This window comes from Schistocerca cancellata, chromosome 4, assembly GCF_023864275.1.
Source record: "Schistocerca cancellata isolate TAMUIC-IGC-003103 chromosome 4, iqSchCanc2.1, whole genome shotgun sequence".
Taxonomy (NCBI): Eukaryota; Metazoa; Arthropoda; class Insecta; order Orthoptera; family Acrididae; genus Schistocerca; species Schistocerca cancellata.
The window spans coordinates 792,969,117-792,996,657 of record NC_064629.1 but is presented as its reverse complement, the minus strand read 5'-3'; the positions used below and the strand labels follow the sequence as shown (position 1 = coordinate 792,996,657).

At 42.4% G+C, this 27,541-nt stretch overlaps 1 protein-coding gene across 2 annotated transcripts in view; it reads right to left on the bottom strand.

The window, feature by feature from the left end:
- The window catches only part of LOC126184682 (nuclear pore complex protein Nup98-Nup96-like), a 222,623-nt gene that overhangs the window by 40,126 nt on the left and 154,956 nt on the right, over nucleotides 1-27,541 (bottom strand). For both annotated transcript variants that reach the window (XM_049927176.1, XM_049927174.1), the window contains 2 exons: nucleotides 23,126-23,392; nucleotides 13,155-13,310 (listed from right to left, as the gene is read on the bottom strand). In XM_049927176.1, coding sequence (XP_049783133.1) covers nucleotides 13,155-13,310; nucleotides 23,126-23,392 — 423 coding nt within the window. The remainder of the gene's footprint in view (nucleotides 1-13,154; nucleotides 13,311-23,125; nucleotides 23,393-27,541) is intronic.

The window sequence follows — 27,541 nt, the reverse complement described above, 5'->3', positions numbered from 1 at the left end:
CTAAGACCTTGCGATCAAACGTTTTCGGTTCCCATTGGAGAGGCACGTCATTTTGTCTACTAATCGCACGGTTTTGCGGTGCAGAGCAGTCGCAAAACACAGACACTAAACTTATTACAATGAACAGAGATGTCAATGAACGAACGGACAGATCATAACTTTGCGAAAATAAAGAAAGTGAACTTTTCACTCAAGGGAAGACTTGAACCATGGACCTCTTGCTCCGCAGCTGCTCACGCTAACCACGGGACCACGGCGCTCCTGAGCTCAGAATATCCTTGATGTTGCCTATCTTGTGCATGGACTACTCAGTTTGTATATTTTGCTCATTTTTTTCATAGTTCCACACAACTTCTTCCTGTTTTCTCGGTTGATCTGTGTTCAGTTTTTCTAGGCCTATCCACTGCGCCGACTTACAACTAAATCTGAGGGGGGTGCGATGGGGAGGTTCCCTTGTCAGCACAGCTTGGAAACACACACAGGACTTTATTGGGAGAGAGAGAAATCACACTGTCACCAGATATATTACTGCACAGTCAGTTATGAACTGTCACTCCTATAAATTAGAAGGTGTGCTTCCTGAAGCATTGCGGACACACTATATGTTCATGATTTTTGAACCCAGAAGATATTTTGCCAAGTGTTTCTTGTTATCGATGTGATACCTGATGTCTGGCTGACAACTTTAGCAATCTAGTGGCTAGAAAATGCTGCCCACTGAGCTCCATACACAAATCAGTGGTATTCATTCCATCTCTCACTATGAACACAAGTAATTTTAACAATACCAAATGTCTGGGAATCAACCAAATAACCAACCACTGGTAATTTTGGAGTTCACTGCGCAATAGAAATCCAGAAATAGTAACAAGAGATTCCACAACTAACGTAACATTTAGAGTTAAGCGTTTCACTGCTTTCAAGTCATCTGGAGACAAGGACAAATTTGTGTCTCACTCTTTAAGAAAGAAATGTCTTGGCATTCACTGGACTGCCAGCAAAATCTCAGAAAAAAATTACTTGCATCAGCAGGACTTCCAACTGGCTCTTTCCAGTCCAAGTGCAGTTTAACAACTACTGTATTTAACCATGTATAAGACAACGCCCTCCCTTTTTTTTTTTTTAAGTGGCTCGTTTGGAAAATTTTATTTTTAACATAATATGACTAAACAAAATTACAAGCTGTTTTACTGATAAAAGTATCTCCACAAAAAGTTCTCGTTATACACATTCTACACTTATACCCTTTGTTGGCCGTCTTATATTTTAATAATAAAAGGAGAAATAAAATGAACAAAATGAAATGGTTTATCTCAATTTTCATTTCTTTTCTGCTTACTGTTTCTGTGGTATCAATATTTTTACTTGTCATAATCAGAGGTATCACTATCTTCATTTGTAAGCCTACTAGATTTCTTCCTTCCTGACACCCATCCCATAGTATATTCTCATTTGAGCCATCCATAGTATTGGATATACAGTACTTTTTGAATCCGTCATAATAGATTCTGCCCCAAGCAGTACAGAACCACTGGTCCAGCATGCATACTGAGGGGTTTTTCAACTTCCTCCCTGGAGTGGGTGCATGGGCTCTGTGAAGCCGTCACTCAAACGCTGTCACAACAATATCCATTACTTGAAGTTGTGAGGTCATGCTACCAGAAATGACCATCAGTTTTGTGCTGTTCTTTACTATCAGAGCCACAACTTCCCAGGTGAGGTGTTTCCCTGAAAGTATTTGACAGTAACATTAGTAAGCGTATCAAAATAAATGGGCATCTGACTGGCATTGCCCATATGGTCAAGCAAACAGTCATGCCATTTCCTAAGATTGATTATGTGGTGCTGACATGCAACTAGTTCTTCGTCATACATGATAGGAAGTCTTTGACTTGACGTAGTTCTGCATTGTAATGTAAGCCCCACTTTTTTCAGCATACTCACACATCAGCCAGTACTTGCTTTGAATTCAGAGACGCGTGTAGTTGGAAAATTCTTTTTTACCTCCAGTGCCTTCATTCTGATAACTTCGAGCAATCGGGAAGCCTTCATTGAGTTTTCTAGTTCTTACTGAACAATTGCTACTCAAAATGTTGTACCCTTCCTTGCTTTGGTCCCCTGAAAGTCTGATGTGGGGAACTGGTGTTCTCTACTTTATTCTTGCCTGTTATACAGTTGTTTGTGGCCTTTGCTTCATGAATAACCGTTAACTTACTATTAATGTCTTATTGCCTGTATGAACCAGTTGGCAACTGCCAACTCTTAGATCCATGTTTCCTAACTGAGTCACAGCTGTAATTTGCATCTTGGTGCCCTTGGGGACCCGTATAGAGCAACTGGCAGAAATCTTACAAATTTGGACTAACACTGTAGCCAACTTCGAAAATCAACAGTGCTGCAGAGCAGTGGCAGCTTTAAGGGCCCCCACACATGAGCGAGGTAAATCACAACGCATTCAAAAATAGCCTAATATTTTTGACACGATGAGCTGTGCTATTAAGTTCCTGCCTAGCAACAATTTGTGAAGGCATAGCTTTGCTTTTACGTAACTGTTTATATTTTGAGACATTAACCTCACTTGTGGCACCATACTGTCTGTATCTGCAATAAAAATATTGAAAGTACTTTAAATCTACCTTTGCAATTACAAGAAAATACGTTTTTAGTCACCAAATGTGTTTCATAATTTTGGAATAAAACCATCATTGGTGGTCTCCAATTGAAGGTATTTATATTTTGGCTTGCATTCTATGTTAAAAAAAAAGTTTCTTACAAAAGATGTTTATTTTTCTTATGATATTTTATGTCTCATTTTTGCTCACATCAGGAAACGCCGTTGGCTGTGCATTTTTGAGGTACAAGGGCACTCTTGATTCTGGTCTAATGTCACATTGCTTTGTGGTGTTTCATTTTGTTGTCTTTTAAACCACGAAATGCATATTGCTGCAAAGCAATGTGGGATTAGGCCAGAATCAATGCCAAACAAAAGAATACCCTGAAAATGTGCAAGCAGAGAGCGTTTCCCAGTGTAAGCAAAAATTGGACATAAAATACCGTTAGCAAAATCAACCTCTTTTGTAACTGTTTTCCAATCTAAAAAGCAAGCCACAGGGTAAATATCTTTCATTACAGACCACTGATGATGTTTTTATTCCAATAAAACAAAAATTTGTACTGTTTCAAAATACAGTGTGTGTTAAAATACCTCAAACATTAACTATCCTTATTTTATTCGTGCTGATGTTTAATGTTGTATGGTATAAGCAACCGATGTGTCATGTTCGGTGATGGGCTGATGGAAACAAATCAGGTAACCACCATCTCGATTTCACTGCTGATGGAGCAAACTTCTACGTCTACATCTATACTCTGCAAACCACCATGAGAGGCATGGCAGAGGGTATGTCCCATTGTACAAGTTGTCAGGGTTTCTTCCTGTTCCACTCACATAGAACAGATAGTAATTATTCTAATTTTATCCTCACTGTTCCTACATAAGAGATACATGGGGGACTGTAATATATTCCTACAGAGCTCATTTAAGCCAGTTCTTGAAACTTTGTTAACAGACTTTCTTGGGATAGTTTATGTCTATCTTCAAGAGTCTTTCAGTTCTGATCCTTCAGTATCTGTGACACACTCCCATGGATTAAACAAACCTTTTCTGTTTATGTTCAACATCCCCTGTTAGTCCTATCTGGTAAAAGTCCCACACACTCTAGCAATATTCTAGAACCAGTTGCATAAGTGATTTGTAAGAAATCACCTTTGTAGACTGTTGCAGTTCCCAGTAGCATACCAGTAAACTTAAGTGTACCACATGCTTTACCCATGACTGAACCTGTGTGGATCATTTCATTTCCTCTCCCTAAAAATTGTTATGTCAGGTATTTGTATGAATTGGCTAATGCCAGCCATAGCTCACTGATATTATAGTCTTAAGGTTTACATTTTTCCATTTTGGGAAGTACACAAAATTTTCATTTCTAAACATTTACGTCAAGTTGCCAATCTTTGTACCACTCTAAAATCTTCTCAAGATATTACTTAATATTTATGCAGCTTCTTTCAGATAGTACTTCATTATAGATAACTGCGTCATCTGCAAAATGCGTAAGGTTACTATTAACATTGCCTGCTGGGTCATTAATATACAACATGAACAGCAAGGCTCCCGACCCACATCCCTGGGGCACAACCAAAGTTACTTCTACATCCGACAATGACTCTCCATCCAAGATAACATGCTGCACCCTTCCTACCAAAAATTACTCAGTCTAGTCACAGATTTCTCATGATAGCCCATATGCTTGTACTTTTGACAGTAAGTGTAAGTGTGGTACTGAGTCAAATGTTTTTCATAAATCAAGAAATAGTGTCTACCTGATTGCCTTGATGGAAAGTTTTCAGCGTGACACGTGAGAAAAGCGCGAGTTGGGTTTCATATGATCATTGTTTTTGAAATCCTGATAGGCACTGAGGAGCTCTGTTCTACCATTCTACAACAAATTGTTGTCAAGGATATTGGACAGTAGGTTTGCCGATCATTTCTACAACCCTTCTTGTAGCCTTGTGTGACCTGTGCTTTTCCAAAGATCTGGGCACAGTTTTTTGTTCGAGTGATCTATGACAGATGATAATTAGAAAGGGGCATGGGGCTAACTGCCACAAATTCAGTATAGAACCCGACAGGGATTCTATCGGGCCCTGGGGCTGTGTTCAGTTTTAACAGTTTCAGTTATTTCTCAACACCACTGATACTAACTTATTTCAGTCATCTTTTCAGCTGTACAGCTGTACAAGGATTAAATTGGGGCAATTCTCCTGGATTTTCCTTTGTAAAGGAACATTTGAAAACAGAGTTAAGCATTTCAGCTTTTGCTTTGCTACTCTCAATCTCAGTTCCTGCTTCATTCACTATGGACTGGACACTAACTTTAGTGCCACTAACAGCCTTCACATAGGAACAGAATTTCTTTGGGTTCTGTGATATATCATTTGACAATATTTTGCTATGGCAGTCATTGAAGGCATCATACATTGCTCTCATGACAGCCAAACGAATTTCATTAAGCATTTACCTATAGCCCTACACTTTGTTTTACACCTATTATGTGGTAATCTCTGTTTCTTTAGAAGTTTCTTTACAGTGACTGTTTATCATGGAGGGTCCATCCCATTATGAACTGTTCTAATGGGTACATATCTATCCAGTACATGGTCAACTGTTTTGTTAAACTTGAGCCATAGTTCCTCTACACGCTCCAACCTTGTGCTGAAAGTTTGAAGTATCTCATTACGCTCTACATGTACATCGATGTAGATAATATTCCACAAGCCACCGTACGGTGTACCACTACTTTATATTTCCTTTCCTGTTCCACTCACAAATGGAGTGAGGGGAAGATGACTATATATATGCCTCCTATATATATATGCCCAAATTTCTAGAATCTTACCTTCATGGTCCTTACGGGCAATGTATGTTAGCGGCAGTGGAATTGTTTGGCAGTCAGCTTCAAATGACAGTTCTTTAAATTTTCTCAATAGTGTTTCTCGAAAAGAACTTCGTCTTCCCTCCAAGAATTCCCATTTGAGTTCCCAAAGCATCTCTTTAACACTTGTGTGTTGTTCTAACTACCAGTAACAAATCTAGCAGTCTTCCTCTGAATTACTTCAATCTGACCTGGTACAGATCCCAAACATTCTAGCAGTACTCAATAATACGTCATGCCAGCATCCTATATGCTGTGTCCTTACAGGGGAACCAGTCTTTCTTAAAATGCTCCCAATAAACAGAAATAGAGCATTTGCCTTCCCTAGCACAGTTCTCACATGATCATTTCATTTCATATCGTATCACTTTGCACTGTTACGCCCAGATATTTAAATGACTTTAATGTGTCATGCAGGACACTAGTAATAATGTATCCAAACATTATGTGTTCGATCTTCCTACTCGTCTGCATTAATTTACATTTTTCCACATTTAGGGCTAGCTGCCATTCATCACACCAACTGGAAATTTTGTCTAAGTCGTCTTTTATCTTCCTACAGTCACTCAACTTCGATACCATACCGTACACCATGGTATCATCAGCAAACAACCACAGATTGCTGCCCAGTCCGTCCGTCAACTCATTGATGTACATAAAGAAGAACAACAGGGGTCCTATCATACTTCCCTGGAACACTCCTGATAATACCCTTGTCTCTGATGAACACTCACCATCGAGGACGTATGACACTACCGATTTTTTTTTTTTTTTTTTTTGTTTACTGACCATCTGTATCTTTCTGCTTGTTTTAATTGTCTACTTTTGCAATCATCACCGTCAACTGTGTCTTGATACCATTACCAGTTTTGGTGTGAACATCCTCAAAGAGGACAGGTCTATTTGTTGCCATTAGATCCAATATATTTCCATCATGAGTGTGGTTCCTACTATCTGTTCTATATAGTTTTCAGAGAAGGCATGAAGTAATGTTTCACAAAATTCCCATCATGCCCAGCATTAACAAAACAGTAGTTTTCCCAATTAAACTGTTGGATGATTACAGTCTCCAGCGATGGTTACAGTATGATTGGGGAACTTACACACAAGTGAACTGAGGTTTTCACAAAGGTTTTCAGTTATATCAGGAGATGAGTCTGGTGGGTGATAAAAGGACAGAATCATCGTGTTATATCCAACCCTGATACTGAGTCTTGCCCACACAATCTCACGTGCAGCTTCAATTTCTATCTCAGTGGATTTGAGTTTCTTGTCTGCTGCAGCAAATACACCACCTCCATTTCCGATTTGCCTATCCTTTTGATACGCACTTAAAATTTCCCAAAACTCTAACTGATATCAATTTCAAGTTAAACCAGCTTTCTGTATCTAGCAGTAGGTGAGCTTCACTGCTGTTCATGAACCCTTCAAACAATGGCACTTTTTTGCAAATTCTATGCCAGCGAGGGGGCAGGTCAATAAGGAGGGGACGGAGGGAGAGATGGACGGAGGGGCAGAGGCGAGGAGGCAGGGAGTGGGGTGGGGCAGAGGCGAGGAGGCAGGGAGTGGGGTGGGGCAGAGGCGAGGAGGGAGGGAGTGGGGGTGGGGCAGAGGCGAGGAGGGAGGGAGTGGGGGTGGGGCAGAGGCGAGGAGGGATGGAGGGACTGGGGTGGGGCAGAGGCGAGGAGGGAGGGAGTGAGTGGGGGTGGGGCAGAGGCGAGGAGGCAGGGAGTGGGGGTGGGGCAGAGGCGAGGAGGGAGGGAGTGGGGGTGGGGCAGAGGCGAGGAGGGAGGGAGTGGGGGTGGGGCAGAGGCGAGGAGGGAGGGAGTGGGGGTGGGGCAGAGGCGAGGAGGGAGGGAGTGGGGGTGGGGCAGAGGCGAGGAGGGAGGGAGTGGGGGTGGGGCAGAGGCGAGGAGGGAGGGAGTGGGGGTGGGGCAGAGGCGAGGAGGGAGGGAGTGGGGGTGGGGCAGAGGCGAGGAGGGAGGGAGTGGGGGTGGGGCAGAGGCGAGGAGGGAGGGAGTGGGGGTGGGGCAGAGGCGAGGAGGGAGGGAGTGGGGGTGGGGCAGAGGCGAGGAGGGAGGGAGTGGGGGTGGGGCAGAGGCGAGGAGGGAGGGAGTGGGGGTGGGGCAGAGGCGAGGAGGGAGGGAGTGGGGGTGGGGCAGAGGCGAGGAGGGAGGGAGTGGGGGTGGGGCAGAGGCGAGGAGGGAGGGAGTGGGGGTGGGGCAGAGGCGAGGAGGGAGGGAGTGGGGGTGGGGCAGAGGCGAGGAGGGAGGGAGTGGGGGTGGGGCAGAGGCGAGGAGGGAGGGAGTGGGGGTGGGGCAGAGGCGAGGAGGGAGGGAGTGGGGGTGGGGCAGAGGCGAGGATGGAGGGAGTGTTGGTGGGGCAGAGGCGGGGAGGGAGGGAGTGGGGGTGGGGCAGAGGCGGGGAGGGAGGGAGTGGGGGTGGGGCAGAGGCGGGGAGGGAGGGAGTGGGGGTGGGGCAGAGGCGGGGAGGGAGGGAGTGGGGGTGGGGCAGAGGCGGGGAGGGAGGGAGTGGGGGTGGGGCAGAGGCGGGGAGGGAGGGAGTGGGGGTGGGGCAGAGGCGGGGAGGGAGGGAGTGGGGGTGGGGCAGAGGCGAGGAGGGAGGGAGTGAGTGGGGGTGGGCAAGGAGGAGAGCATAGGGTGCTACAAACGCAGGTGCACCAGCACTGCCACCGTACCATACCACAATCACAACACCGAGGGAAGAAAGCAAAAAAGGAGAAAAAGAACAGCGCCACAGACTGGACAAAATTTAGCGTAAAAGGGGGGAGGGAATGGGAAGAACCATGGGCGGTATGGAGGCAAAGCCGAAGGCCTCCCAACCCAACACCAATGCCGGCCAAGGCACTCCAATTCTGGAAGGAAATTCAAGTAGTTAAATTTGGGAGGACACTCAACTTTCGTGAAGAAAACTGATGCCTGACTCAACCCTGTGAGGGCTGTTGGCTAACATCTGGGACAAATATGGATCACTGTCAGGGGAAAGCGGAAATTGGGGAGCGGGAAGGAGTGTGGCTTATTATGGAGTAAACCATCTTGAGTGCACCTGGTATGGCAGATATGAGGATGGACCAAGCAATATTGAAAAAGATATGAATACCACAAAAAACAGTGAAGACAGACAACTCCTCCCTTTCGAAGAAAATTTCCCCATACATAGAGCATTAACACAAAAATTGTTGCTCAGTGACCAAATAAATATTGGAAACCAGTCTCTATATAAAATAATTGATGAAATTACATGAAAATGAAAAGAGCATTTTCCATCCATCGACCCCCCACCCCCACCCCCACCCTAGGTGGAGCCCAATCGGTAAACCCATCCAGTGTGAGCAGCAGGTGGGCATGAGCAAGGGAAGAGCAGATAGTGGCAGAATAGGAAACCATGACCTAGGACTGCCCACATGAAAAGGGAGGTGGAGGGGGGGAGGGAGGGAGGGGTGGTATCATAGCCTCAACCAGGTGACTACTGACAGAGCTAGTGGGAAGGGCACTGGTGTTCAAAGGGATACCACAATGGTGGACAGGGTCCAAGAAGAGCAATGTGTAAGGAGAAGCTGAGCCATGAACTTGACAACCATAGTCCGAACAGGACAGAACTAAGGCCCAATACAGGCAGAGAAGGGTCAAATGATCCATGTCCCAACATGTGTGCTAGGAAGTGAAGGAGATTAAGCTTACAGGAAAGCCAATGTTCAAGAGGCAGATATGGGGGCAACCAAGTAAGCTTGTCAAAAAGAAGACCCAAGAAACAGAACTGGGAACCCCAGTCATGTATTGGGTGTAGAGGTAGAGCTCCTGATGAGGATGGATTTTGTAACACCAACAAAAATGCACCAACCACAATTTAAGGGGGTAGAATTGAAAACCCTGTGAGAGTCCAAGTGATAGTGCACCAAATGGCACCCTGGAGCTGTCACTCCGCAGAGGCTACCGAGTGTTAACTAGGGCAGATACAGGAATCATCCACATACTAGCAGGGGTTACCAACAGTATGATGGAGCCACACACCCATTAATAGCCATGAGGAATGGACACTTAATATAGGGCCCTGCAGATTGAAATTCTCCTGGGTCCACGGAGAGCTATGAATGGTTCCAACCCAAACTCTGACCAGCAAGTGGGACGGGAAATCAGGAAATGACAAACAAAAATCGGGAGGAGACGGGGGTGGGGGGGGGTGGGGTGGGGGGGGGGTGAAAACCCCACTCGTTCATGGAGTGGAAGATGATATGGCACCAAGGCTTGTTCCAGGCCTTATGAAGATCAAAGGAAACTGTGACAAAATGGAGGCCCTGAAAAGAGAGCTACTGAACTGTGGTTTCAAAATAAAGCAACTGATCAATCAGATATCATCCCTCCTGAAAGCCGCACTGGTAAGGAGACAAGAGATCCTGAGATTTGAGGGCCCAACAGAGCCGACTAGCCAACCGTTCAAGTAATTTGCAGGGGATGTTGGTCCGATTGATCAGTTGGTAACCACTGAGGGACAACTGATTCTTACTGGACTTAAGTACAGAAACCACAACACTGTCCCTCCATCGAGAGGTGAAGGAAACCTTTGAGCTAAGTACAGTTGAACATGTGGATGAAATACTGTTGTTGCAGAGAATTGAGGTGTTTAAGCAATTGGTTATGGATGGAATCGAGGCCAGGGGCAGAACTGCGGGAAGAAGTGAGGCCCAGAAGTTCCCATTCACAGTAGGATTCCACCCAACAAGGAGTAAAACTTATATGGGAAACTGTGTGCTACTCCTTCACATGGTCAGAAAATTATTTTTAAACACAGAAGCAGAGCTCCAATCTTTCCTGTACTACACTAAGTGTAAAATTAGTCTGGGCCTCCGGAGCACCCAGATTAACAGACAGTTAAAATTCTGTGAATTTTATCCACAGTGGATGTTGCTGAACTCCGTGACTGTTATTGTGACTGGTAGTGGAAATTTTTCCATGCCTGGTTAAAATTCTGTATTTGAGCCTGTATGTGCTCTGTGCCTAGGGACTCTGGCACACAATTTGCACAAATCCCTGAAGACCTTGTTGCCTGTGGGTATTGGTAAAGAGGCATTTCATAGCTGGATGAGCAATGGTATGGTATGGTATGCAGGGAAATTGGGACTAGCAAGCAACTTACATGCCTCATGCACTACGAGGAGCTGCCACCGGATAGTGTGTAGCAGGTCACCAGTCTCAGCACAGAGAGTGGTCCTGTAAAGCCCCGTGACCAGTCTGATCCTCTAATGGTGTATAATGTCAATGATCTTCATGTAAGAAGGCTTCATTGAACTGTACACTGTGATCCCACAGTCCAGCCGCAATTACACTAAAGCCATAAAAAACTGGAGCAGACAAAACATGTCTGCTCTCCAAGACCTATGGCTAAGATACTTCAAAATGTTCAATGCCTTCTGGACCCTTATCTTCAGGGGTGCCAACCACAACAATTTGGAGTAAAGAATGAGGTCCAAAGACCGCATGGAGTCTTTGAACAGGAGAATGGTGTTGCACATATGTGATTCAGGCAAATTAAAAATATGACAAGAATGATTAAAATAATGAATAAACAAACACACAGACACACACAAATACACTGCAGAAAGTTTAAAACCGGTCTTTGCAGCTCACTCCAGTGTCATGACCATCAGTTGCAAACTAACACATTTCTGTTGCAATACTTGAAGATGAACAGGAAACTGCAAAATCATCCACAAGTAAGGGGCATTGTAGAGGATTCTTTACCATAGATATGCGAGTGTTTATGGCTATTGGTAAGAGGGTAACACTTAGAACACTGCCAGGAAGAGCAACATTCTCCTGCTCGAAACTATTCAACAGCACTTCACCAGATCAGTACCTAAAAAAGCGTTCTGATAAGAAGGACCGAATGAAGATGGGGAAATGACCACAGAAGCTCCATTGGTGCACCTGCTCTAGTGTACTGTGTCTCCATGCAGTGCCATACACCATGCAAATATAACGTAGGAAAGTCTGCTGGACAGCCACCTCTAAACAGGGTCAGGTTGTCGACATTGGATCGACATCTCCTGAAAGCACAGTGAGAGCAACTTAGGAGCTGCTTGGTTTCTAACACAGAGACCAGACGACTGAACCATTGTAAAGTCTGCACTCCAATAACTACTGCAACACATTCAGTTCTTTCCTGGTTTGAGTTGAGGTATCAAAATTGCCTCCCTCCATGATTTGGGAAAACCAGCTCCCACATGGACGGTGGGCAGTTGTAGGATTCCAAATAGTTACACCTGAAGTCCAAGTCATCCCTTCCTATGGTAGGTTCCAACAGCATACATTGAACCCACAAAGGGTCAGTGAGTGAGCATAAGTAAAATGAGATTCCTGAATAACAACAGAAGCTGCAAAGCAAAAGGAAATAAGGGACTGCAAATTTGGACGGTCATTGTGGTATCCATTACAATGCCATTGAGTAGGCACAGAACTGGAATCCAAATGGGAGGCAAATGGGCCGAAGCCAGTCATGCTGCCAGGTAACCATGCATCACCGATAAGGACAGGGTGACATAAATAAATAGAAGGTCAGACTCAGGTTGAGAGGGAGGAGTTGGCACCTCCAGGGACACCAGAGGGACAGCCTCCTCCTCCTCCTCCCCCCCCCTTCCCCCTCTTTCATAAGCTGAGAAGGGTAGGGACTAGAGAGAGAGAGAGAGAGAGAGAGAGAGAGAGAGAGAGAGAGAGAGAGAGAGCTGACTTCAGCAACATCTGAAACAGAGAGAGAGTTAGTGACCTTGGAGCACATGGATTGTGGGCCCTGCGGCCGACTTTTGGCGGCATGCCTCCAGTCTGGGACACAACTAGAGGAAGGGTCGCAGGAGGGGGACAGGCCCCGAAACTGGCAGGAGCTAAAGAAGTGGGACACTTCTCTGGCTGGGTAGGCTGGAGTGACATGGAGATGAGAGGACATGGAAACCACACAGGAGGGGGAGAGGCGGGCATGCGGGCATGTCTGGCATAAGGAAGAGGTAGGAGGTGGTGGAAAGGACGTAACAGAGGCAAGAAAATATGGAAAATGTAATAAAGCTACATGGCTAAGACACTAAGTAAAGTGTTCTTCCCCAGCTGGCTCTCACTATGGAGACAACATTTAAAAGTAGAGGTCAAACCCAAAATAGGAATCAAAAACACTGAAAAGGAAATGTGAAGAAAAAAAAAACAATAGGAACAAAACTGGATGAGATAGTAGAAACCAATAGGATAGCTGGGCTGATGCAAGCAAGGAGACACTGGGGAAGGGGAAGGGGTCAGAGGGGAAAGGAGCAAACACATGGAGGGACAGGCACAGGAGAGAATGCAGTCTGGGAAGGAAGGTCCGCAATAGCTCAGTGCCACATGTGTTGTGCATCATCTCACAAGAGAGCCATGACTGCATGGCAAGGGGGGGGGGGGGGATGAATCTGGGCAAAAAACCTCATCTTATCATCAGGTAATGGTGTATCACTTAACTGGTTGCAGTAAGTACTAATAAATGCATTTATTTTCTACATCACTGTGTCTGTTTCATTAATGTGATTATTCTACTGACAAAACTACAGAACTTCAATATTACAAGTCTAAGATTTTATAATTTCAATTTTACATGTAAACATTATGTGACAGTCCACTGTACCTTTTATTGTCAGGGATATGAAGCAGTACAAATACAGCCCACTCCCACATTCCATACGACTCAAGTTGAGCAGCAAAAGATGAATGAACATGTGCTGCTCCATCTTCAGATGTGTGGTGATAACCAATTGCATGGAGAGATATGTACACCATCCAGCTGTTAAAAAAGAAAATTTTTTAGTGTTACTATATCAAACATACATATCCAATAATAAATGGTCGATGTATAAAATTATTCTAATTAAGTTTGCATTTATTGTCAATTTGCTGATGACAACATAATTTAACAAGCACAATAGCTTGCAAGATAGGCAAACAAACCAGATTGAAGCCCACACACACTATTACTTCGTATGAACCAACACACCATCTAGATGCAGTTAGGGCAAACATTCCAGATGAATATTCATTCAAATTCACAATGTTGCATCTAATAAATTTCTCCATTGTTAGTAATGACACTATAACAGACTTCAAACTAGTGTAAAAATGAAACCTAACCAAAGAGGGTATGTGTAAATCTACATTTTTTCACAGTCAGAAATCACATTTCTTCATGAATTACAAATGAATTCTTTAAGCAGTTTCATTTTATACCATACATTGAAAATCAATTTTGTAGCTTAATGCAAGAACAACTACAGTCAAAAAACCTTACTTGCAAAAATAAGGCATTGAAATTTAAAGGAAAGTTTCAACGCCATTAACACTGATAATACTTTATACTGCAGATTCTTATTTGGCACTAATAAATATTATGAATGTTGTGATTTGCACTGTGTAGAAGTCCCTAGCACTTTACTTGATTAGAATTTTTCTGACATCGATTTCTACATCTACATCCATACTCCGCAAGCCACCTGACGGTGTGTGGCAGAGGGTACCTTGAGTACCTCTATTGGTTCTCCCTTCTATTCCAGTCTCGTATTGTTCGTGGAAAGAAGGATTGTCGGTATGCCTCTGTGTGGGCTCTAATCTCTCTGATTTTATCCTCATGGTCTCTTCGCGAGATATACGTAGGAGGGAGCAATTTACTGCTTGACTCTTCGGTGAAGGTATGTTCTCGAAACTTTGACAAAAGCCCGTACCGAGCTACTGAGCGTCTCTCCTGTACAGTCTTCCACTGGAGTTTATCTATCATCTCCGTAACGCTTTCGCGATTACTAAATTATCCTGTAACGAAGCGCGCTGCTCTCCGTTGGATCTTCTCTATATCTTCTATTAACCCTATCTGGTACGGATCCCACACTGCTGAGCAGTATTCAAGCAGTGGGCGAACAAGCGTACTGTAACCTACTCCCTTTGTTTTCGGATTGCCTTTCCTTAGGATTCTTCCAATGAATCTCAGTCTGGCATCTGATTTACCGATGATCAACATTATATGATCATTCCATTTTAAATCACTCCTAATGCGTACTCCCAGATAATTTATGGTATTAACTGCTTCCAGTTGCTGACCTGCTATTTTGTAGCTAAATGATAAAGGATCTATCTTTCTGTGTATTCGCAGCACATTACACTTGTCTACATTGAGATTCAATTGCCATTCCCTGCACCATGCGTCAATTCGCTGCAGATCCTCCTGCATTTCAGTACAATTTTCCATTGTTACAACCTCTCGTTACACCACAGCATCATCTGCAAAAAGCCTCAGTGAACTTCCGATGTCATCCACCAGGTCATTTATGTATATTGTGAATAGCAACGGTCCTATGACACTCCCCTGCGGCACACCTGAAATCACTCTTACTTCGGAAGAATTCTCTCCATTGAGAATGACATGCTGCGTCCTGTTATCTAGGAACTCCTCAATCCAATCACACAATTGGTCTGATAGTCCATATGCTCTTACTTTGTTCATTAAACGACTTTGGGGAACTGTATCGAACGCCTTGCGGAAGTCAAGAAACACGGCATCTACCTGGGAACCCGTGTCTATGGCCTTCTGAGTCTCGTGGACGAATAGCGCGAGCTGGGTTTCACATGACCATCTTTTACGAAATCCATGCTGATTCCTACGGAGTAGATTTCTAGTCTCCAGAAAAGTCATTATACTCGAACACAATACGTGTTCCAAAATTCTAGAACTAATTGACGTTAGAGATATAGGTCTATAGTTCTGCACATCTGTTCGACGTCCCTTCTTGAAAACGGGGATGACCTGTTCCCTTTTCCAATCCTTTGGAACGCTACGCTCTTCTAGAGACCTACGGTACACCGCTGCAAGAAGGGGGGCAAGTTCATTCGCGTACTCTGTGTAAAATTGAACTGGTATCCCATCAGGTCCAGAGGCCTTTCCTCTTGTGAGCGATTTTAATTGTTTCTCTATCTCTCTGTCGTCTATTTCGATATCTACCATTTTGTCATCTGTGAGACAATCTAGAGAAGGAACTACAGTGCAATCTTCCTCTGTGAAACAACTTTGGAAAAAGACATTTAGTATTTCGGCCTTTAGTCTGTCATCCTCTGTTTCAGTATATCAGTACCATTTTGGTCACAGAGTGTCTGGACATTTTGTTTCGATCCACCTACCGCTTTGACGTAAGACCAAAATTTCTTAGTATTTCCTGCCAAGTCAGTACATAGAACTTTACTTTCGAATTCAATGAACGCCTCTCGCATAGCCCTCCTCACACTACATTTCGCTTCGCGTAATTTTTGTTTGTCTGCAAGGCTTTGGCTATGTTTATGTTTGCTGTGAAGTTCCCTTTGCTTCCGCAGCAGCTTTCATACTGAAATAGTTTCAGTAACCTTTAGACATATATTGTTTTTGTGTCATTTATTAATTATGAAATGTGTATTTTTGCTGTTTTACATAATATGATAAAATGAGTCACTTATATTATTACAATTTGTGCATGTTCTACATTTCACTCACAGGACAGTATCCGAACCCTTGTAGGTATAGTTAGGCTGTGAGCAAGTGGGTTAATAGTTAGGGAGAGGACTACTCTTTAGCATGCGGCATATGGAAATTAGGGTCAGACAGGGAATATGCTCAGATAGCCGAGGTGGTTAGGACGACCACTCACATAAAGCAGGAAATCCAGGTTTGACTTAGTCCAGCATGAAAATTTTCATCTATCATCGTTTAGTTTGCTCAATGTCCCAGTGCAGCTAAATGTCATCCGTTTCTTTCATCATGTAACATTATTCATAGTCACTTTTATCTGGTACGTATTTGACAGTCTCCTAGACATCCTAGTAACACGTTTTGGTGAAATGTCTTATACAGTGGATGTGTGAAGGCCATTTATGGATACAGGTCTTTGATCTTTTCTGCAAATAACTACATAGGTGTTGTGTGAATGTGTTACAAGTCATGATCCAATGGACGTTTGTTGCCTTTTGTTAAATGAGAAATTATGAAAGGCACTGTGTGTTGTATTAAAAACGTATTAGTAATTGTGGCAACTCTAATAAAGATGGTAGAGGAAGACATGGCAACTAAAATAAACACTGAATGAAGGGAAGTGCCTAACGCATCTTCCCATTTTTATTTTATTTTATTTTTCCCCATACCTTACACAGTGCTTTTCATAATTTTGCGATGGTGTTTTTAATACTGTTGTTAAAAATAGCACCTTTGATTGTGGCTCCATACACAATCATTAACCTGGCTCCAGGGAGGTAGGGTCCCCTTCCCTATTCCTCCACTGGGGTAATTCCTGTCTGGCGCGTCCACGTCGCGGGGGTGGGCATCTTACACTTCAGTAGGCCGGAGTGCTAGGATGGCTGAGTTCAGGCAGGGACCCAATCCCATGGGGTATAACACGGAACCCATGCCCATGGTTATGGGTGAAGACCTTAATGGCAACGACAGCGGAGAAGGAAGACTTCAGAACGGCGCAGCTGGCAGATGAGGCAACCCTCCTTTCTGGGGATTAAATGAGAAGGGAACCACTGCCTTGTGGTGGAGGAGAAACTCCAAAGGCTAAGGGAGACAACCCCAACAGAAAATCCTTTCTTGCATTAGGCCTAGCAAGCCAGTACGAAAGTCTTCATATATTGCTTTCAAAACACAGACGAGCCTGAGAAAGAACCACTCAGGATTTGACCCCACTGCTTCAAGTACTGGCGATGGGAGACCTGACGATATTCGTCAGTACAAGAATATGAAAACAACTGGACTAAAAAATAACCTAAATATTGGCACCCTTAATATATTAACCCTCAATGGAAAAAATGGAAGAAATGACAGATGTACTAACAGAGAGAAAGTTAGATATATTGGGATTAAGCGAAACAAAGTGGAAGGGAAAAGGTGAGAAGACTTTGAGAGGAGGAGGAAAACTGTACTGGAGTGGGAATAACAGGTCTGGAAGAAATGGTGTGGCAGTGATGGTGCATAAGAACGTACAAAGCTGTATTGAAAGTGAGAGATATATATCAGACAGGATCATAATCTTAAACATGAGATTCCAAAAAGAAACACTAAGAGTAATCCAGATTTATGCACCTCAAGTGGGATGTAACGAAGAAGAGAAGATGGACTTTGAAAATGTGTTAGAAAACCATATAGAGAGTGCTAATATAGTGATGGGAGATTTTAATGCACAGGTAGGCAAAGACAGAACGGGATTTGAGCAAGTATTGGAATGTTTTGGATATGGAGCAGAAATGAAGAAGGGGAAGGCTCCTGGATTTGTGCCAGAGGAATGGAATGAAAATAGCAAACAGCTGGTTTATGAAGAGAGGAAGTCATGTTATCACCAGATACAGTTGATGGAAGAATCAAGAGTGTAATTGATTATATTCTAGTAGATAGGGAATGGGGAGAGAGAGTAACAAATGTGAAGGTAATTCCAAGTGTGAGTGCAGAGGGAGACCATAGATTACTGGTGGGACAATGGAAAATGAATCAGTGTGTGAAAAACAGAAAACAGAAGAAAGTGATGAGGATACGGGATTGGAAACTGAAGGATAGTGAATCTGTTGAGAAGTACAGAGAATTGATCACACAAAAATTTCCAAAAGAAGTTTTCTGCGATGTAGAAAAAGAGTGGAGTTTATTCGAAGACACTTTACTCAAAGCAGCACAAAAAGTATGTGGCAGAACATCTGGAAAAGAAAAAGTAAGACAGACAAGTTGGTGGGATGATACCACAATCCAAGCAGTTAGAAGAAAAAAAAATGGAGCATGGAGAAAGTGGTGGAAACTAAAAATGACGAAGACCATAAAAGATATATAAAGGAAAAGAAGAAGTGCAAAAAAATAGTGGAAACAGCAAAGAAAAAGGCATGGGAAGAGTTTACAAAAATCTTGAAGATGATGTGAAGAGCAATAAGAAAATGTTCTATAAAATTATGAAAAATAAAAGGAAGGCTTCTGAAGTACCAGTAAAGATGGAAACAGACAACGGTACCATGATTGAAGATCCAGGGAATATAAAAGATCTCTGGAAAGAACATTTTAAGAAACTGTTAAATACTGAGGAGCAGGTACATGAGGAAACAACAAATAATGGAGAAATTGAGAGAAGTTGGGAAGCAGAATTAGGACAAATTACACGGGAAGAAATGAAAAAAGCTGTGAAGAAGATGAATGGGGGGAAAGCCCCAGGACCTGATGAAGTATCAGTGGACATGATAAGAGCAGCAGGTCCAGTGGGAATGCAGTGGCTGTATAGAGTACTACCAAGCGCGTGGAGAAATAGTGTAATACCTGAAGATTGAGAACAGGAGACATTGTTCCCATCTTCAAGAAAGGCAATAAAAGACTTTGTAAAAACTACAGAGGAATAACCCTTATGAGTCATACAGCCAAGATTTTTGAAAGAATTTTACTAAATCGAATAAATGAAAAGATAGAAAAGGAGCTGAGTGAAGAACAGCACGCGTTTAGGAAAGGACGAAGCACGATCGACCTGATATTTTCTATCCGTCAACTGATGGAAAAAAGTTGGGAGTATAACAAAAGGGTGATAATGGTTTTTATAGACATAGAAAAGGCATATGACTCAGTTAACATGGAAAGACTCTGGGAAGAAATGAAGAAGATAGATATAGAAGATGGTTACATTAATGTAATAAAGACAATGTACACAGGACACAATTGTAGAATTAGAACACCATTGGGGAACTCTGAATGCTTCGAAATAAGACAAGGACTTAAGCAAGGAAGTATTCTATCTCCTGCACTTTTTAATGTTGTGATGGAGGGAATGAGCAGGGCAGTTAAAGATGTAGTAAAAGAAAAAGACAAAAAGATGATTTTTGCAGATGATATGGTAATGTTGGGTGATAAAGAGGTAAATGTACAGTTACAGCTTGATGCATGGAAGGAAATAATGAAAAGGTATGGATTAAAAAATAAATAAAGATAAGAGTGAAGTAATGGTATTTGGAAGAGAGAAAGGGATCAACAGAAATATTACCTTCAATGGAGAACCCCCTCAAAGTGGTAGAAAGTTTCACTTATTAAGCGAGTGAAATATCTAGGGATGGAAGAATAACTAACGAAATTAATAGGAGGTTACAGAAGGGAGGCAATTTCTACCAAAAAAATGAAACACCTGACTTGGAATACGGAAGTTTCAGAAAAAGCAAAACTCCTTATGTATAAGAATTATTACTTCCCTATTGTCACCTATGGTGGAGAAACATAGACAATGACAGAAAGGGACTGGAGCAGACTGCAAGCAGGGGAAATGAAATTTCTCAGAGCAGTTAAGGGAAAAACAAGAATGGACAGAGTAAGGAATGTAGAGATTAGAAAGGACCTTAAAGAAGAAAGTATGAGACAGAACAGAGAGACAGAGAGAGAGAGACAGAGAGAGAGAGAGAGAGAGAGAGGAGAGAGAGAGAGAGAGAGAGAGAGAGAGAGAGAGAGATTAAGATGGTATGGGCATGTTAAAAAGGATGCATGGGCAGAGACTCCGTAAAATTATGGAAGAACTAAAGATGGATAGGAAAAGACCTAGAGGGCACCCAAGAACACGGTGGAAAATGGGAGTGAGAATATCTGTAGGAAGGAGAGATGTGACCTGGCATCAAGTGGAGGAAGAAAAGTGGTGGGAGGACCGAGCCAAATGGAGAGGACTCTTCAGCACCCAGACCCGGCAGTAGCTGGAGCGGGATTCGGATATGGATTAAAAATAGCATGCTATATTAATTTTCATTCATTTTAAATTTATTGTGATCTAAAACTTACATTCAGTGATATCTATGTGGGGTTTACATTCTCGTATCTACACACCACCACTCTTAAGTTGGTTGGTTTGGGGGAAGAGACCAAACAGCGAGGTCATGAGTCTCATTGGATTAGGGATGGACGAGGAAAGAAGTCTGCCATGCCCTTTCAGAGGAACCATCCTAGCATTTGCCTGGAGCGATTTAGGAAAACCACGGAAAACCTAAATCAGGATGGCCAGAAGCGGGATTGAATCCCCGAATCCGAGTCCAGTGTGCACCACCACTGTTAAGGTGGAAAGAAGAGTGTCACGCTGCTAGGTAGCAGTGAAGGGTGAAAGGGGGGGGGGGGGGGGGGAGGGGATGTTGACTACAATGTCACAAGTAATGTGAAACCTAGTGCCAAGCTTGACATGATGTAAGAACATAGGGGTTTTGTGCAGAGATTTCGATGATGTTGATTATTTACTTACAGGAGCAGGAACCTTGTTTAGCAACTTAAAAGAGTATAGTATTATAGGTGGGTGGAGGGAAATACGTACAGCAAGAGTGCACATCCATGTGGGTTTCATGGAGGTTTTCCAGTGCCACAACCAGCCCTGGGTTAACACAGCTGTCAACCACAATAATCAAAGATGTGAGAGGATTGCTTTTGACTGAAATGAAGTCTTGTATCTGTGCTCTACCTGTTGCTGCAATTTGGAGATGAGGATTCAAAAATCATGGCCTGCACCTGAACAGGAGGAGGAACACAGATTAGCTGATCATTTTGCAGGAAGTATAAGGTACAATAAGCACGTAAGGCAAAAATCCTGTGGTTACTGGAGTCAAGGGGCTCACTTTTTAGGTAAGAGCCAGGTTATAGACAGACTGTCTTGAAAGAAGTTAGAAGTAAGCTGACACTCCATGAGCTGACACTTAGGGAAGAAGAAAAACAAAAAAACAAACACACGAGCTTATTGAGTATTGGAGCAGATTTGCGGCTGGATTCATAATAGAACAAAATCTACAGATGTAAAGGTGATTTCCCGAGTACCTTAAGTAAGCGTGATAGGACTGTTACTGTTTACAATATATACATAAAAGATGTTGTAGAAAACATCGGATGCTCTTTAAGGCTGTTTGCAGATGATGCCATTGTCTACTAAAAAAAGTAGCAACACCAGAAGATAGTAACCAATTGCAGAATGATCTCCAGAGAATTGCTAAATGGTGCAGGCTCTGGCAGCTGCCCTGAATGTAAATAAATGTGACATATTGCCCGCACACATGGGGAAAGATATCCACTACTATACAGCTACACTACTGCTAGAAAAAGCATCAACTGTAAAATAACCATGATTAACTATCCAGAGCAACATCAAGAGCAATGACCACACATAAAACTAAGTGTCTGCAAGATGGATGCCACAGCAACTGACTCCTGAAATGAGAGAATGACGTGTTGATGCTTGTGAAGAACTACTTCGGCACTTTGAACGAGAAGGTGATTGCTTCCTTGCAAGAATCGTTACTGGGGGACGAAACCTGGGTTCACTTCCACCAACCAGAAATGAAGAGAGCAAGCAAGGAATGGCGCCATTCCTCATCACCAAAACCAAAGTAGTTTCAAACAGAACTATCAGCAGGGAAGGTTATGCTGACTCTCTTTTGGGACAAAAAAAGGCGTCATTTTGGAGCATTACATGTCTAGAGGGACCACTGTCACCAGTGCATCACACACAGATCTCCTAAAAAATCCTCTGTGGCCTGCAATCAAATCAAAGTGACTTTGATTGCTGTTAGCAGGTGTCCTTTTGCAACGTGACAATGCAAGGCCCCACACTGCCTGTACAACAGTTGCAACAATCACAGACCTGCAATTTGATTGTCTTCCTCATCCACCATACTCACCAGACGTTGCCCCAAGTGATTTCCATATGTTTGGACCACTCAAAGACGCAATGGAAGGAAATAAGTCCCGTTCTCATGAAGAGGTAAGACACGCAGTGCACGAGTGGTTGTGCAGACTACCAAAACAATTTTTTTTCTAAAGGAATTTATGCACTTTTTAAGTGCTGGAGGGCTTGCATTGAGCGTGGGGGGATTATGTTGGAAAGTGATACAGCTTTGTACCACTCCTGCACAATACATAATATTTAAAAAAATATTTAAGGTTTTCATCTGACTCACCCTTGTACTCTACATGGGATTATTAACCGAAAGTAGTACCCACTTTCACACAGTTTGTGTTAGGTGAAAAACATCCCTTGCTAAAGCTTCTGTCCCTGCAGGCAGAGCTGTGTACGACAGTTTCTTGAGATCCACGTCAGAAATTACAGGATTGACTATCTACCATGAAAAATAATAACAACAGTAACAACAATAACCATGACTTTTCCTACTCACTGAACCAGGGAGGATGCATTAAATTTAGGATATGCAGGTATGTTTGACCCTTACTTATTCACCCTGTTACAGTTCACCATGAATATTTTCAGCAGCAACACAACACACTGGCCATCTGTATGGTGATCCCAATGCAATCCTTATAAAAGTAGAGATCTGCTGGTGAACCTGCACCGTCTTTAAAACCAGTTAATCGAGAAGTGAACAACTTAATAATTACAATTTAGTTCAAAAAAATGGCTCTGAGCACTATGGGACTCAACTGCTGTGGTCATTAGTCCCCTAGAACTTAGAACTAGTTAAACCTAACTAACCTAAGGACATCACAAACATCCATGCCCGAGGCAGGATTCGAACCTGCGACCGTAGCGGTCTTGCGGTTCCAGACTGCAGCGCCTTTAACCGCACGGCCACTTCGGCCGGCTTACAATTTAGTTCTGAACTGTTCATTACCTAAGGCTGTAGTCCAATACATCCAGTGTGTGTGTAACTGGATCAAACATTTTTGCCATAGAATAGAAGCGATCACAATACAGATGGATAAGGTGGTAACAGAGATCTAGTGTCGGTAGTTTCTCCTCCGAGTCATATATATAGCCCTCTTCACAGTAAGGCGGGAATGGAGCTTTTGCATAAAGATTACCAAAATCCTTTGGATTAAATGCCTTTTGATATGCAGTGAATGCATCTTTGATTGTCTGGACACTGGATGTTAAGTACCTGTAAACCAAATTAATAAAATTCAGGAAGGAGAACAATGAATGACAGCAATACAATTTCACATACACACAAAGTACAACTAAACATTACTAATACTAAATATCTGTGCTTGCAGTTGACAATGTTCTAAGTCCAAAAGCAGTAAAAATGAGTTAAATCTACAAGTACCTCCCAGGCACTTCACTTCTTGTCTAAACACTGTGTCAAGACCTATTGGTACCTCATGCTGAGCAGTGCATTAATGTATAGTGGGTTATTTTTGTAAATGTTGATCTGATGCAGTGAAGAAAGTGTCTAGTTCAACCATCCTGACATGGCACATTCTTCCTTGGGCTCAATGCAGTTGGGAATGTGTATTATCCTTCAAGTTCACTGACCTGTGCTACGTGCCATGCCGTTTTCAGTCAAGTATTGAGCTCTGAAGAACAAATGCTACTAACAAGGAGAGGATGCCTAATCATCATTGCCGAATTCGTCCAAATTCATGGTACATGTAGGGCATGGTGCGACATGAAAGTGCCCGAAGTGGGAATTTCAGATTGCAAAGCATTCATTCAGGAAATAAGAGGAATTTTGATACAGATCTATCACCATGTGTACCTTATCAACTGTCCCTGTGATAATGTGGTGTTGGCTCAGCAGTAAGCGAACGGATTTGTATTGAAAGGGTCGCGGGTTCGACTCCGCTCAGCAGCAAATATTTTTGCGCTCCTCCTTCAGAATCTGGTAAACTGACAACAGACTTGTACAAAAAATATTTAACTGATGTGATGAAGCCCTATGTGCAAGAGAATAAATGTCTTCTGTTGATTGACTCGTGGGCAGGACAAACAAATCCACAAACATACAATGAACTGTTCCAAGATCAAGACAGATTGCCAATGTGTTGTATCAAAGTAATTCCCCAAATTCACACCACTAGCGCAACCCTGTGATGTATATTTTCATAGTCAGGTAATAAATCTAGTAAAAAAGTTTCAAAACTGCACTTACCTTATCGAGAAAGAAGAGGAAATCACTTCCCGAGAAGCTTGTATCAAACTTCATTCCATTGTACATTACCTGCTATCCTCGCACATATTCAGCGACATGCTGCATTACACATGGTTTGCTGCTAGACTATGCGATGAAAGAAGCTGTTTTCAGAATGTCAATCAAGTTTCTTTTTCTATGGAGACATTAAAAAAACCACGTCACTGCAAAAAGGCAGCGTTTATAATGTGCGCTAGATGCGGTCAAAATTATTGCTTCCTCTGTTTCTTTGATGAATATCATCCCAGTGCATGATGTTCCCATGTACACATTAACTACAATCCCTTTTTAACTGTTTGCAGTCCCGCATTTCATCCTATGCCTATACTTTTTGTGCTTATATGAGGGTAAGTCAATTATTATCCGCAGAGTAGTTATAAAATTTTATTGTAATCAAATAGGAAACTTACAAGAACATCGTTTTTCGACAGTCTCCTTGCGGTTCAACGCACTTGGTCCATCATTGTGCAAGCTTCCTGATGCCCCCATAAAATAAGGTTCTCCGTTGAGCTGCGAGCCAGGAATGCACCGCTTCATTCACTCCTTTGTCCAAGGCAAATCAACTGCCCCTTAATGCCTGTTTGAGGGCACCAAACAAGTGATAGTCAGAACGGGCAAGATTGGGACTATATGTAGGATGATCTAGTACTTCAAATTTGAGTTTCTGGAACGTTTCAGCAGTTTGGGTAGCAATATGCGGACGGGCGTTGACGTACAACAGAACACCTTTTGACGGCAATCCTCGTCATTTGCTTCCAATTGCAGGCTTTAGCCCGACAGTAAGCATCCCACTGTAACGTACACTGTTTGCTGTTGTGCGCCTTTCCCCATAATGTTCCAGTACTGGACCTTGTGCGTCCCAAAAAAACTGTAAGCATCAGTTTTCCTGCAGACGGTTGGATATTTAACTTTTTCTTGCATGGTGAATTTGGATGTTTCCATCCCATACTCTGCCGTTCAGTCTCCGGCTCATAATGATGGATCCATATTTCATCACTAGTAATGATCCTGTCTAAGAAGTTGTCCCCATCATTACCACAGCGATCCAAATGTTTTTTGCAGATGTCCAAGTGCATTTGTTTATGCAACTGTGTGAGCTGTTTTGGGACCCATCTTGCATAAACTTCATGAAGCCCAAGTCTGTTATGGCTGATTTCATAGGCAGAACCATAACTCATTTATAGACAATGTGCCACTTCATCAATAGTTAATCGTCTGTCCAAGAAAATCATTTCACATAAACGCTCAATGGTTTCTTCATTTTTGGCGGTAAACAGCCTTCTGCACCTAGTTTCTACATCAAAATTGGGACTTCATGTCTTTGCTACTGTTGACTAATGAAGCCACTTCAAACTCTAACAAAGTAAATATCCACAAGACTCCTTTTTGTCACAAGAAAACCCTCGCTGGATACAACAGGAAGTCAACTGAAATGGCTTGAGCATAAATACCTGTTTTCGACTCATCCACAATCTTGTTATGAGACTGTAACTTTCTGATTAACGATTAAATGATAGTGAGTACTGAACATGCAATGGAAGACATTCCACGAACAACTAGGTTGTTAATATAATGGCAGAAAGATGGGTCTCAGATCTTAAATGTCTCCTTGTCTATGGACTGACAGAGAGAGGATTGGCGATCTGTGTGACTGGTCACCAGATTTAACTGCTATTGATTATTACTTTTGGGGGCACATTCAAGACATTCCGTACCAACAATCATACAATATGTGGTGATCTGCAAGATGACATTGCAAATGCTGTCACTCCCAGATACACAGATACTCCGAGTACCTAAGAGGGTACAAAGGCACACACATCTGGTCTCTGAACAGGGTATAATGCATTCTTAACACCTGCCACCATAAACCAAAACAAGAAACTTAATTTTTTTAGACTGTCTTGAGCGCTAAAACTGCAGTTAAAGTTTATTCAAAATATGAAGTATAAGAAAACTTCTCCCCTTCACTGCAAAAATTGAAAAGCATATAACTTATCTTGCAAACGTTAATTTCCTTCTTTAAGCCTTGTTACAATCATCATCTCCAGTACAAGTTTTTCTATATCACCGGAACAGCAAAACATATACAGACTGTCTAAATAATTTCCAATTATGAGAGCTATAATTAATAATACTAATATTTTCCATTTTAAATCAACTTTCCTCAATTTTTAGCAGGTTTCAGATAATGTAAGGTTCATTATTCTATTTGCCCTTTTCAGTTCGCCTAATACGTATTCTAACACACTGTCTCTCCATAACATTTACTTTACAAGTTCTCGAATTTAGTGTGAAGGCTATGCTCCTCAAACTCAAGGTCCTATTGAATTGTATTCTGGATTGTGAATACAATTCTGTGGAATGAATGGAATGGCAGACCACTCATCACATGGAAGTAGTTTAGGTGTGTTTTACTGTGGGACGATAGTAGTAACTCTTAGGAAATGAGAAATAAAAATACTACACATATAACAGAATCAGGCTTGCTTGAATCATCCAACCATCATGATTAATGTTTATGCAGATCATTTACAGCAAATGCCAGGATAGATCCTACAGACAGTCCATAAGCAAGTCCAGAATGAGATTTACACTCTGCAGCAGAGTGTGCACCGATATGAAACTTCCTGCCAGATTACAACTGTGCCAGACCGACACTCAAACTCAGGACCTTTGCCTTGCGTGGGCAAATGCTCTACCGACTGAGCTACCAAAGGGCAACTCACGACCCGCCCTCACAGCTTCAATTCTGCCAGTACCTCGTCTCTTACCAAAGGTTCCAAGTTAGAGTCTTGGCGCGGCACATGGTTTTTAATCTGGCAGGAAGTTTCATAATCAAGCCCTTCCCCTTTTATTGTCCCATTTTATCATCAATTATTTAGGAGTTATAAAATGAAATCAATTATTGTACTGTATCATAACCATCAATTCCATCCACTTTTTTTACTGTTATTTTCACTCCTGAATGTTGGAATTAATTTTTATATGATTACAACAGTAAAATAAAGTTCTGCATGCATTATGACAACTACGACTGATGTGCCGACAAGAGTAGCAATTATCTAAAATAATACAAAAACTGATGATTTTTGACAGCATGTGTGCATTGGTAAC